The 15,484-nt window shown below is 26.6% G+C and overlaps 1 protein-coding gene across 7 annotated transcripts in view; it reads right to left on the bottom strand.

The window, feature by feature from the left end:
- Nucleotides 1–15,484, bottom strand: part of mwh (multiple wing hairs) — a 31,545-nt gene that overhangs the window by 11,020 nt on the left and 5,041 nt on the right. For 3 of the 7 annotated variants that reach the window (XM_089078814.1, XM_089078809.1, XM_089078815.1), the window contains one exon: nucleotides 3,644–3,716. In XM_089078814.1, coding sequence (XP_088934940.1) covers nucleotides 3,644–3,706 — 63 coding nt within the window. In that variant the 5' untranslated portion in view covers nucleotides 3,707–3,716. Of the gene's footprint in view, nucleotides 1–3,643; nucleotides 3,717–4,385; nucleotides 4,666–15,484 lie in introns of all 7 variants that reach the window. The other 4 variants (XM_089078811.1, XM_089078810.1, XM_089078812.1 and 1 more) reach the window with 4 other exon arrangements.

Here is a 15,484-nt window from a genome sequence, read left to right as displayed (position 1 = left end):
TCAGAACTCGGCTAGAAATTTGATATTTATGATTTAATAGATGGCTCTTGCTCCTAGTTAGTTATTATTAGCTTATGTTGCTTGCATTAGGGTATGCTATAATAAATAAAAATCTGCCTGTCTCTGATTGATTCATCTGCAACTTGAATACATCAATTACAAGTGTATATCTCGTTTGTAAATTTACCCGAAACTTACACAAAATACTTAATAATAATTTTGTATCGATGCAATATTATTGCAATATTATAAAGTAATAAAACCGAAAAATGCGACTATAAATAATTATAATCGCATAAATTTATACAATTATAATAAACTCATTCTGCAATTTTAATTACGACAATTAAATATACACAAACCTTTCTCATTTTTAAATGTTTTAAGTTGAAAACGATTCTAATTAGTAACGTTTTCTCACTAATGCACTATCTAGTATATACCCCAGATGAACATAATTACATAAAATTGATTTACTTTCATGTTTACGGTTAATTCAGAATGTATAAATTATGAAGCAATTTGCCATTGATGCACGCGGAAGCGGTATAAATTATTCAAATAAGACAATTAGATTTAGAATCGTTTCCGTAAGCACGTACGGTTCTGCTATTTCAATATAACGTGTATCAACGTTATCAAATGGCGATACCGTTAATCGAATAAATGTTTTAAGAAATTTGTTTTTACATTAAACATCCCTTAAAATATATATCCTTAATTAAATACATTATCTGAATTAAAACTATTTCATTTTTATTCGTATAATTAAAGTAACAATTAATGCATAAATAGTATGAATAATAAAAACACAGACTCATTGTGTTTTTTACTCAAACAATTTGAGTGAAAAATAAAACAAAATCGAAATAAAAGATAATAAAAAGATGATTAATCAAATAATTAAAAAAATTTATCTACAATATTCTTACATTTTTGATTTATGATCATATTAATTTTTTGGATGTCATATTATAGCACGTGATCAATCATATTTACTCGCTGCTGTCATTCGCGTTAGTTTATAGATGCGAATAAATAAATATTATTTATAGATGAAAATAAATCATGATGTGACAAAGAGAATATTTTCATATTTTGCAATATTGCACGTTACCATTTACTTAGCTGCTTAATTACTTTTTCTTAATTACTTTTCCTGTGGCACATTATTCTCAAAAAATAAATGTTCATCTTTTATATTGGTTTTCTAATATTAATTTTGTACACCAAATTTGTCGAAATACGTACATGCTTGCTCTGTGCGTCGACGTATGCATATGTGCGTGATGACATATTAGAAATCAAAGATAAGGAGAATGGCAATATTATTATTGATGAAATTGTAGCAATCATATTTATGCCATTTTTTGAAGCTATGGCTCTATAAAATGGAAAAAAGAATAAACATATTTTACAAGAGAAAAAAATTGGATGACAATGTGAGTATTATTAATAATTATCATACTCGGTATATATTATTAGTCTCTCTGACGAATGTTTATAATTGGATCTTTTTATAATATAAGTACGTTGTGACAAAGTTATTTTCCTTTTGACTTTTCTTCATTAGACATCATAATAATGAAAAATAAGATTTCAAAACAATTATAAACAAATGTTAAAAATATTTTTTCATAATTACAATTAATAAAATATTTTCAATAATAAAAAAGAATGGAACATTTTTTTAAGTATTATAAATAATTTTAATAATAAAAAATATTATTTTTGAAATGTTGATATAGAAAGATTATCAATTTAAACTTGAACATAAGTTAAATATTCATAGATTAACTGATTAGATATCAGATTCATATTTAAAATGGGACATCTGATTTAAATCGATTTGTGTCCATGGATGTATGAATATAAACTGGATTAAAATGTATGTAAATGTCATGAGAAAAAGATGCTATTTGGAACTTATAAGATATGTTTTCTCCTCTATTAATATTGCAAGTAGCTATATAATAACAATGTTACCTAATATGAATTCATATAAGAAAGTTATATTTTAAGAAAATTTCAAGAAAATTCATTTTTCGCTTATTTTGAACTTTAAACAAAACATGTTTTTGAAAAAAAAATTTATGAGTATACTGTAACTATAATAGTAAGCATTATATTAGATTATAAAATCAATATGACTGTAACAACCGATATTTTTAATTAATGAAAATCCGACATTGCATTAATTTAATAAAAGGACATAAATTATTTTGTTTCGCTTTTTTTTCAATCTTTCTAGCTCAGAGTGAAAGAAAATGCAAAATTGATGCGTGCTACTTATAAAATTGATGCTTTATCGAAAGTGTTTATAACAATATTTTCCATACATCAGTTTTATATTCTTTTGAATCTCTTCCGCAATTTAAGTGAAATCGCTGCAAACTTTCCCACTATGATGGTACATTGCATATGGTTGCGCATAATATTTCTCTCGTCACAGTCGATCTAATTTCGAGTTCATCCGCAATTTCTATTTCCACTCGACATTGATCAATTTTGATCTTCATAAAATTTGTGACTTTCACGTTAAAGTGAAACTATATCGATATGAATCGGCGATATCTTTTGGATAAATACATACAATTAATAATATCTATTGCATATAATTTCTGTCCTAATTAGTTAAATTGTTAGTGATTATTATCGTTATCTCGGTGTATATTAATATTGATTATCCTATTTTATAAGATGAATTTAATCGCGACTGTGATATTACGATATATGTATACTGAATAGTTCGAAAAGAAATTGAATCATAAATTGATGTTTATTAATTGCTTGTTATAATGTATATATAATAGGATGAGATATATGCCACCTTATATCATTAAATAAGAAAATACTACGAATAGGAAAAATATACGAAAATATTTATATAAAATACTATATATATAAATCACACACACACACACACACACACACACACACACACACACACACACACACACACACACACACACACACACACACACAAAAGTTATGTAGATTTGTATATATAACTTGTATAAGAATTTGTATATATTTTAGTTTTACTCTTAATAAACAGTATTCTATCTATATTTATGATGAAAAATAGAAATAGTTATTTTAAAATAATTATCAGCATCATAAAAGGCGCAAAATGATATCTATATTCCAATTGTTAGAACAAGGTAAAAAACACATATTATAAAGAAAGAAAAAAGGTTGCTGAATCTTGGATGCGAATCGGATTCACCAGAGCAGTCATCCAATTCTTCGGATCATCAAAAATTTTTAAGTCAAAAACAAAGCCGCATGTTGATAAACGATCTGTAAATTTTTTTATCTTAAAAATCGCCAAAAAAATTGATATCGAAAAATTCGATCGGACACTTCTGGAGTTGTCCTTAGGATAATGGAATTCTCATAGTACAACGAAAAGAAGAATCAATTATCTTGCCGAGCCGATCTGTCTTTTGTACATTTAATCAAAGTTGAAAGATATCGGAAACATTTTATCAATTGCTGCGTGCGTGGAATTATTATTTAATGTGATTCATATATCATAAACAACTTTCGAATCAGTTACACACTGACAAACTATTTATGTGATATAATCATTTCAGTATTGTTTGTTGTATAATCTAATTTATTTAATGTTGTGTACTACCTTTTCCAATTGTGGTCCCCATGGTCTCACAATCAACAATTCTTCCTCCGCATTAGGCGCCATGTCCGATTTGCTAAAAAAATTAAAAGTAGAGTATTTAAAAAATAAACAAATTGCGACTCTTTAAATTTAAAGGATGAATATATACATAATAGATATATATACATGTATATAAATAAATATAACATATAAATGCTTATACACATATATAATTTTATTTTACGGGTATTTTTATCAATTTTAAATATACGCGTTATATTTAAAATTGACAAGAATATTCATTAAAAATATTGTATTATGTAAAAGATATTAAAAGAGAGAAATGCGAATTTATATTTTTCTATTATATGTCAAAATCAAGAGCTGTCTCTTGAGTCTCCAACTTTATAGTGTCTCAAACTTCATATATATATATATATATATATATAAATTTTATGACAATTTGTAACAATATATAACTTTGTTTACTTCAAAATCAACAAAAAAAAAATCATTCATGTATTTTACTCATTGTAAAATATTAAAATATAAAACTGATAAAATATTAAAAAATACTAATATAAAAAATTTATTTCAATACATAATGCACAGTCGTGTAATTGTTTCTAATATTTTGATTCTGCAAGAGATGATAATTTCTTTTTAAACGATAAAGTCTTACGTTCACACGGCGGGAAATCTCAGAATAAATCGATCGTTTTTCTCGAAAAATATTTTTATCGCTTTTCTCTTATTCTCTTACTATATAATCGATTTGGAATGTTGCGTTTAATTAGATTTGAGTGCAAAAATCGTGCACGCCGTTGATCGTCCATGCATGGAACGGCTCTGCGGAATTTACTTCGGTATTTTCAAACGGTACCTTACTCACGCGGTGCGTTCTGCCAGAACGGAGATGACGGCACATACCAACTCTAAGTACGTAACAAAAATGGAAATTTTAATTTTTCCTTGATTGCTATCTGCTTGTTTTACGTACTAAAACTTCATCTACTTCATCTAAAATTTCACTTATGCTTTCTCTGAAAAAACATAAGCATACGTATAATTTAATTGGATATAAAAAAAAAAAAAAAAAATATCATGATCGATAAATGTTGATGTACTTCCAATGATGAATATATATTTTTATACTGTACATGTAAGTTTATTTCATCAAACTACAAAAAATACTTACTATCGGAAATTAATTAGAAATTATCAAGAAGAAAGATTTTAAGTCCAATTACATTAATTTTGTTATACTTCCCTTGAATGTGCAATGTTTATATCGTAAATTCACAATAATTACGCGCGAGCAGATTATAGTACACGGAAAAAATACTTTTGTGTGCTGAAGTATCTAAAAATTTGGCCAGATACAGATTTGAATATAATTGTTTTAAACCAAAAATATTTATATAAGGCATTTAAATTATTTATTAGAATATAAAAGATTTATATCGGTATTATCATCATATTTAAGTGTCCTACATAATAATTTTGATATTCTAACATTATTTTCAACTCTATATCTAGCCAAATTTGATAGACACTTTAGACTTTAGGAAAACCGTATCTTCGTTCTTTCCGTATTACCATTATCCAGTAAGTGTAAAAATTATTTAATGTAAAAATTTTGATAATCTTTTAATTTTTTAATTTAATTTTTAATTTTTTAATTTTTACAATTACATTTTGCAGCTGCACATCTATACAGTACATGTACATATAATCTCATCTATCGATAAAAGCAAAATTTTTATAAGCATTTTACGGTCCAATGCCGCATAGTGTAATGATTCAACTACATATATTACGAAGACCAAGGTAACAGATGCTTAGTTTTGTAGGTTGCATGTGATAATAATAATAATAACAGTTATGATCGTGTCGCGGTAATGATTGACCATATGACACGCCTCAATACCTCGATGGCAAGCCAAGTGAATCAGAAATGTATATTATAAAGTTGATGATTATCATAGTATATTTCTGATTCATTTGGTTTACCATCGAGACATCGATGTGCAATCACATAATCAATTATTATCGTGACCTTACAAATTATTATTATAATAAAAAATTACAAATTTAACAAAAGAATACTTTTTTTACAAGAATATAAGAACGAGAATAATTATAATTTCCTATAGATTTTTGAGTGCTTTAATGATATTGTAAATAAATATAAAAATTTTTTTGAATAATATTTAAAAATTTTAATCTTCTGCTGATAATTTTTTAGGAACAGTATTTAATAACAAAATTTAATTTATGATAAAAAATTTATCATTCTTGAAAAAAGCGTTATCCTGTACTCTTGCATGTTTTTTCGTGAACTGTGTTTTTAATGTGAACTGTGTTCATCTGGTGAATGACAGCCATTCAGCTGTAAGCACTTTTTCGTCTTGACAGAAACGCACATATACCCATAAAATTTTGTTTTTTATCTCTTTAATTTCAATCTAAATCGATAAGAGTGGAGGAAAATTAATGGGAACTTGAATAATAGAAATATAATTATATCTAAAAAAAAAGAGAGATAAAAATTTTGACATTCTCAAATTTTTAAGAAATATTTTATTTATGATTCTTGTAAGTTAAAAATTTTTTAGACACTGATATTTTCTCTAAAATTAAAAATAGTTTTTAAAATAAAAGTGTTAACTATTGTCTTTAACACTCAAAATAATATAAATAAATGAGATGTTTGGAGGATTTTTTAAATAAATAAATTCAAAGAATTATTAAAAACTTATTTTCAAAAATTTCAAATTTTTTTTCTTGTTTGTGTATCTGTTAAAGTTTTTTTTTGAATAACAACTCAAAATTTATTGAGAAACTTTGCATAATGAATTTAATTGCATCAATTTTGATTTTTTTGGATTAAAATAACACAATTGAAGAAATTGTTATACAATAATAACATTAGTGTATTCTTCTATTTTTTTATATTTTTTTTACATCACAATTTAATCATCACAATTCCTCTCTGGAGGCATAATTTTAGACCCGTTTAAAATGGGAAATGCTAAAAGTTTATTAATTAAATTAATATTTTGGAAACTTGGATTATTGATATATTTCGAAGATTATATATATGATTATATATATGAGATTATTCCATTCTCGGATGTCATGTGTGAACTTCCCTCGCGGAGAAACAGGACACGTGCGTAGATGCGTATGTGCGTATGCACGAGGGATACACTTGAAACGCTTGAGTCCAACGTAAAGGAAAAGGCGTAAGTACGCGGCGTAAGTACATACCTACTACTCGGAGACAGCCGAGGCATTGACCCGCGCGCAAGAGCGGTTAGTCACATATGCACACGTAGATCACCTGTTTATATATATATATATATATATATATATATATATATATATTATTTTAATACACGCACAGCGCGCTGTTTTAATAGCAAACGGCCCCTAGTGCCCATTATATTTCTTCGCGGCTATTAATTAATGCAAACAATTTTCCAAACAATTTGCTATTATATCTGCCAGATTTTTATATTTATATTTTTAAATCATCGAACTCGAGTTCGTCGCAGTCCTAATCTTTTTAGGGATTTTATTTCCTAATAAAAGTAAAGTTAATTACAGTAATAAATGATATACGTTTTTCCTTTTTCTCTACACAACAAGAAAAAACACAATAATTTACACGTTTTGCCTTTATTAATTTTTTTATGGAATTTTTCACCGTGATGATATCTATCGGAAGCGTAGGGCGAAAAAAATGGGTATATTTGCGATTTAGTAAAAATCTATTATTGTCGTAGCCTAAAGTATGAAGGATGTTTGAAAAATTTTGCAAATCACATATGTATAGCAATATTAACAAAATTCTCTTTCAATCATCTTGTTCTACTCAAATAAGCGTCAAAAGTTTTAGCTCGGTACGTTACGTAATTATACAAAAATTTGAGTATAAAGGAGTGCGCGATGGATACCGCGTTTATAAAAAATATCGAATTGAATTTTATCCGAATGTTTGGAGCATTATACACCTAATCCGAAAGAATATTTGCGCCGATTCATAATTAACAATGTTTAGATCCAGTACTATACATCTAACACAAACGAAGAGTCAACATAATGAATACAGAGCGGCAAATCGGTTATTGACGAATTTTTCTATAAAAATCGTTCTCGAAAATCATTAAGCTAATTGTAAGTATATCGAATCAAAAAGAGAATATATTTAAATATAATATATATATATATATATATATATATATATTAAAAAATAAGTAATTACTGTTTTGAATAATTTTCCTTTTTTCATTGTTCTGATTCGCAAAAAATTTCAAACACATCTTATACATGATAAGTGACAGATACATGATACAAAGATCTCTCGTCAAATGCTATTTATATGTTTTTATATCGATCAATATGACTAAAGATTGTAAAAATATCCAGTATTTGCACATAATTTAACAACAAAATAAATTTAGTTTTAAAGCAAAACGTTTATTCATTATTAAATGATTGTGCAGCAATGATACAATTTTTCGTCGAAATAAAAAAGGTTTTCAAACTTACAAAGTTACAGGGAAAAAGCAGAAAAGCTTGCTTATTATATAAGAAATTGATAGATACTGATTATATTTATTTGATCAAATTATAACAAAAAATATTAGTGAATTTTTGGAATCAGATCATTGACTTTTAATAATAATGAACAGTTAATTTAACAAAGTTATTAATTACTAATTAATAATTATTAGCTAAATTTGTTTCTTTTTATTTATTTTTATTTGCAAACAATGCAAGAATTTAATTAATTATTCTGAAGATTTAAAAGAATCAAATTTGTGAAATTTGCACATTTTGTATTTCAACTCGTAAGTAGCTATTTTAAATGACAAAATCGATAAAATAGTATTCGTAAAATTTATAGTTATAGGAAGTAACACTGTTTCAGATCCATATTTCACAATTATTAAAATCGAGATCATGTTAGCGCCAATGATTGACAGGGTATAGTCGAATACAAGAAAAGATCATCGCGAGAGCGATTGCAAGGGGAAGAGAGAAGGAGAAGAAAGACATTGTAAGCATGGCACGCTCGTTATGGTTTCCATCGAGTGTTTATCGCATAAGATATTGCAGAGTAGAGAATACTCGAGTGTTCGGGTATCATCGAGACACGAGAAGATCCGCGATCCTCGAAACCTCAATCATCGATATTGACGATTATTAACGGAATACATATGAATCCGGAGAGATTTTTTATTATGATTCTTCCGACAGGTATGCACATTGGAATGCTAATCGAATTATACCAATATCCGGTGATGTGCGCGTGTGCGCGCGCGCGCGCGTGCGTGCGTGCGTGCGTGCGTGTGTATATAATCAGTTCATATATGATTCTTCGTCAATTGTAAAAAAATATGTTTACATTTTCTTCGAGGGTTGTACCACCCTGGTGTATAGCTTTTATATGTCCTACATAAAATTTTTTATATCGTTGTCTTTTTGTGTACATCGAGCCGCAGAATCGTAGAATGAATTTTGAAATTGTTGTAATCGATCAATATCAAATTAAACAATGCATGCGGGATTATTAATAAAATGTAAGAATAAAATGTAAGACGAATTTATATATAAAATTACATATTTATTTTGTTATCTTTTTACGCAATGTAATATAATATGAAGCTGCTTATGCTTCAAGTTATCTATGTAATAAAAATTATGATATTATTCAATCTCAAATAACTATATTGATTCTAACAACATTGTCATGCAATTTATAATAATCTCACATTCTATCTATGTGATGAGTTAATTACTTAATCATTTAAGAAAATTTTAAATTGAAAACCGGACTTCAATAAAAGAACATCCATATTTCTGTAGGAAAGTATACATACATATATACATACATATATATACATACATGCATTTATACGTATGTACATACATTCATACATATATATATATATATATATATATATATATATATATACATATGTACATATATATATATATACATTTTTATATGTATTTTTTTGATATCATATTAGATCTCTAATTCTAAAAAGCCAAACATTATTTTATCTGTATCATCTATGTGTCTGAAGAGAAATATAAAGTGCAAAATTTTTTTAAAATAAATATTGTCACGGATCGGCAACTTTAAATATATTAAACTAGAAAATGATAAACATGTAAATTTAAAAAATTTTTCGTGTTTTTGATATGTTATTATTTGGTATTTTATTATGAAAATATATATTAATGTATAATGTATAATTATGGAAAAGGATTTTCAAATCTTTCTTATTTTACCAATTATGTTTAAATTGCTAAAATAAACAATCTCGGAAATAATCACATAAAATCACTATAGAACTCATGAAAAGAAATTTCGAGAAACTACTCAGACTGTATCATCTCTCTCTGTTTTCCATTTTCCTTTACATATATGTATATCCTCCCATTATATATTATGACATTTTCACGTTCTGATTATATACGGTTCACATTTTTATCTTATACGTATATCTTTCATTCCTTGTAAAATACATTAAAAAAGACTCGATGACCTCGATCTAGAAAACGGAAGATTCAAGATGCGCGCGCAAACCAGGATCTTGAACGGGAAAGCCATCGGTTTATATATGCTGATTATAGATTTTATCCTGCGATGAACAGTATATGCGCTACTAAAGGAAACAAAGCAAAAAAAAAATGACAAGAGAGAAAAGGAAAGAGAAAAAGAGAAAGAAGAAGGAAAACTGCGATCACGGTCCAGAACGATAATAATAAATGTGAAATCTGATCTAATTGCTTATTTTTGTTTATTGGTATGAAATTGCTTGAGCAAGTAACGATTCAGATTATTTGAATATCATACTATAAATGCTGGCTCGACTGACTAAATACAATTGAATAAACATAGTCCGGATTAATAGGACTCGTCAAAGAAATTCACAAATTTATTCTTAATGTTGTTTATATTGAAAACATTATATTGTGATTTCATTAATATTAGCATCCTACATAATGCTTAATTTTCATCTGAATTTAATATCAGATCTTATTGAAAATAATTATGTGAGTTAGTAAAATATCTAAATTAACAATCATTCAAATTTGTTGAAGAAGATGATAAGAAAAAAATAAAAATTATATATATATATATATAATTTTTTTATCTTTTTCTATAAAATTCGAGTGATTGTTAATTCAAATAATATATACACATAAAATAAATAAATATATACATATTTATTTATTATATTGTATACATATATATATATATATATATATATATATATATATATATATATGTATACACATAAAAGATAATTATAATTTAACTATTTAAATAATAAATACAATTTCGCATGTTCATTACTTTAATAACTTAATTCCAGTAGAAAATAAAGTATGTTCTAAATAATGCAAAACGCATATTGTCCACAAATAACGCATTTCCATCGATTATAAAAATAACTGTCAATCGCTTTCTTAGCAATCAGAGTTCGATCGAAAACAGTTTCACGAAGAAATTGATTTGAATGTTGATGATATACATGTGCTCACAGGAAATTGAAGTCATTAATATTCGATCGAAAGAAACGAGATCCCTATTGATCAAGATATGCATAGTATCGAGTCGCATTATTTGATATGATACATATACATGCTATTTTTTAAAAATCAAAAATTCTCTAAAATCACTGTTTAAAAAACTTTTTTCATTTTTTCTTTTTTCCTCCACTGATTAAAAAAATTAAATAAATAATCATTGAAAAGTAAAAGATAATAGCTTGAAAGTAATCAAAAACATTATTTTTAAAGATTCTGAAAAAAAGAATTATAATAAAATACAAAGAATTATAATAAAAATGTTTAGAAAAGTTTATAAAATGTCGTACTCCGATTAAAAAAAAAAAAAAGGAGGAGGGGGAAATATTTTTTTAGAGCAAGGGAAAAAAGACGTCACCAAATGTCTTTTTATATGAAATACATCAATCAATAAAATTGAAATCTATAAAATATCGTAAAAATATTTCACGCTTGTTTCGAAGGCATTTTGCAAATAAATTTACGAGATCTAATGTGTGCGAAGTTAACGTCGCGTGAAACGTCGATTTAGATTCCGCTTTGTTTGTCATTGCTTGCCAGAGTGTCCATTGTAAGATCATATGCCGTTATGAATCTCTAGTTATAAAACAGGTCCTCCGTCTGGCGTGGTATCTTCTTCTTTTCTCTCCTCTTTTTCCCTGTTCTCTTTCTCTTTCTCTCTAGTAAAGCGTATAACTGTATCTTTTCCACGAGCGCACACACACACACACACACACACACACACACACACACACACACACACACACACACACACACACACACACACATATACGCACGCATGCGTCAATGTCCATGAACGTACGCCAATGAGATGAGAGAAAAAGAAGGAGGAAGAAAGAAAGAATACTTTTTAAAAGAAGAAAATAAATAAGTGAAGACGAATTTAGGATGGCGCTCGACAGTTCGAATTATCGCATCAAGGAAATCTAATTTACAACGGTATGATGCTTACAGTGAAACTGCAGTTTCTCTACCGTTAGATATTTCGATGCATTTAGTAAGATGACATTTAATTTAGTACATCCACTGTTTGACATGATTCAGTTGGAATGATCTACTTGAACATTATAGACATAATTAAGGAAAAAAATACTAATCAACAATAAATCGTTTTCAAGAAAGTATACGCTATATTACACGGTGCTCAGGCATTTATTGGTAAAAATATGATATAATACACAATTAGTGCTTTAGAATTGATATAGGTATAAGAAGTATACGATTTTTATATAATAAGTGTATGTTTAAAAATTGTAATAAATAAATGTTTTTTAAATGTTTTTAATACTTTGGCATAAGTGAACTCTTTGGCATAAGTGAAATGACATACGCCCCATAAATACAGATTGATATAAAAAACATATTAAAACTCATAAGTATCATATGGTGTAAGAAACATATTAGATAAACGTATGTAATTATTAGATATATCTGTGATTTGATATACATATTTATGATATACATGAATTTATTTATAAAGGTATATATCCTAATCTGAATTGATGCAAGAAATGTATAAAAATTCATGAATATATAAAACTATATACTGAAAAACATATTAGATAAACATTATAATTGGTGGATACATTCTCTTTTCTTACACACTGTATAATATGTATAAGCCTATAGATTTTCATACGTTTCTTATATTAATTTGTACATTTTGAGATTAATCCAATAGATGGCATTTCTTCTCGCAGTTAAAAAATAATTTTGTTGAATATATCTACAGCATCTTCAATACGAATACAGGTAATAGCTAAGTAAAAGATCTAAGAGGATTTTTAAAAAGCAATTCCTCACTAATTCAAGACGAAAACTTTATATATCTGAAGCAGCTTGGTTTCAAAGGTATAGGATGTCAAAGTTGAAAGAAAAAATTTTCTTTTTCCCAAAAATTTCAAACGAATGTATGCGTTATGACACAAGATGGCCACTTTGATCATTTACTTTAGAGTTTCATTTTTTACTTTTCATTTTTTGTATCTGATAATCAAATAAAAATTTTGTTCATTTATAATTTACGAATTTGAATTTTTTTTTTTTCAAAAATGATTTATTTTATTGAAAGATATATAAAGAGACCTTTTTTGTGCTGATGTATCCCATTTATAACTTGATATTTATATAAATTTATATAAATGAATCATATAAAGAATGTGCTTACAATAGAATACTAATTACATCAGATGATATGATAATTAAATGATAATTTAATATACGTAAAATCGATCTATCTCAAGCGCTATCAATCATTGTAAAGATTACACGACTTCAGAAAAATACACTTGTGTATCAAAGAAAATGATTTTGCGTTTACAAAACATCGTTTCCATTGCGTCGCAATCACTTGGGTTACATTCCAAGTATATCTCCGTTTCTTATTGAAATCTTTGTTTCCTTATTGAAATAAAGAGAAGCAAATACCGAATGCTTCTCTACACACTGTAAGCCAGTCCCTTAAGTTGCTACATTGCTTTCACGAAGGAATTCCAAGTCGTGTCAAGTGTGCAACGAGTATGGAATGCGAGGATAGTATATGCATCGGTAGAAATTCAGGCATACCGGACAATTTTTTATCCAACGTTACTATTCACGCATTATAACATGTGTTTATACCCACATAGACGAGTATACACTTATCACGTCGACGACACGAACTAACTATGATGATGATAAAGATTGAGATTATATCATTTCTCCTGCTCCTTTTGGACAAAGAATCGAAAGTAAGACGAAAAGAATTTTTGTTTAACTTACACTGAATTTTAATAATTATATTTAAAATAATTTAATTTAAACAATATAAAATAACAATTTAATATAAATAACAATTTTGGTATTTCCTCGAGTTTGAAGGAAAAGGAATCTTTGGCAACGCACTTTATTTTCATTTTAACAGAGTATACTAAGAAAATATTAAATCCCCCTTTCTTCCCTTTTTTTTTTGTTTTTTGAAAGTCAACTCCCAACAAAATATTAATTTGAAGGTGGCAATCAAGATATGATCGGCGTAACTTGTAGTTTTTTGAAGTAATACCATAAGAGCAAGTGCAGAAGCAAATAAGATCTTGATGAAAATCTGTCTGTGATTATTCAAGAAACACATTATATTTCGTCAATATATATTTTCTTTTTTCAATCAGTTTTGTATCTATTCACATACTTCTTGTTTTAATTTTTTGCAAAGGATTTGATTTTAAAATACATATTAAGAGTAATAATTTGTTTTAAAAAATAATTAGGAATTATTTTGCTGCTTACACAATTTTATGTGAGCAATATTATATTCGCATTGTATAATATCGTTATTATAGCAAATTTATCAAATTATAAACTCCAAATTTAAAAATTTTTTCTTTAATCTATTACTCACGATTGGATTTTAAGAACTACAAAAATAATCTTGGTATTAGATAGATGTTACATATTATTAAGCCTAATTAGAGATTTGCAATATATACAATATCATAAATTTGTATGATGTGCCAGTTGCAGATTATAATACAAATCCAAATTAGAGCGTATTAGTTACGTGAGAAATCATTTCCCAATGCTAATGCTATACAATTATTAAGAAATCTCATAACACACGCACGCACGCACGCACACACACATACATACTTATACAATTTCAAAAGAGAGTCTGCGAATAAAACTTTACATTGAATACTTCAATTTTTTTCTCTTGACAGAAATATTTATTATATTTCAGTAATTTCATATCTTAAAGCGCTGATTTTATTGCAATAAATTATGAATACAAAAGTTCTTTTTTTTTTTTACTAAAAACTAATTCATGAGCCATAAGGAAATAGGTTTCCTTGTATCATTACCTCATCTTTGTATCATTAGCTCGACAGTTAAATATATTATTCAACTAAATACATATATCATTTGTATAAAAGATTTGTTATCAATTTTTTTTATATAAACATTTTTTTTATCTAAATTAATTTTTTTCATTTTATACTATTATCTCTTTAAGCTATACAATTAAATCTTGCATTCGATTCAAATATATATATATATATATATATATATATATATATATATAAACTTGACTTAATCTTTTTATTAATTTTGTAAACATTTTTAAACGGAGCTTTTACAATTTCCTAAAATCTTGTCGAAATTGTAAATATTTATTTTCTACACTTATATAGAGTGTTAGATTTTTTTCAGATTTCTATAGTGTTCATGTACGAAAAAGCATCTCACCTAAAAATACTATTTCCCTAGAAATTT

The sequence above is a fragment of the Pogonomyrmex barbatus genome, unplaced genomic scaffold (genome assembly GCF_055798465.1).
Source record: "Pogonomyrmex barbatus isolate J1 unplaced genomic scaffold, ASM5579846v1 scaffold3, whole genome shotgun sequence".
NCBI lineage: Eukaryota > Metazoa > Arthropoda > Insecta > Hymenoptera > Formicidae > Pogonomyrmex > Pogonomyrmex barbatus.
Note: the sequence above shows the minus strand (reverse complement) of the source record. Positions and strands in the feature narration are given on the sequence as shown.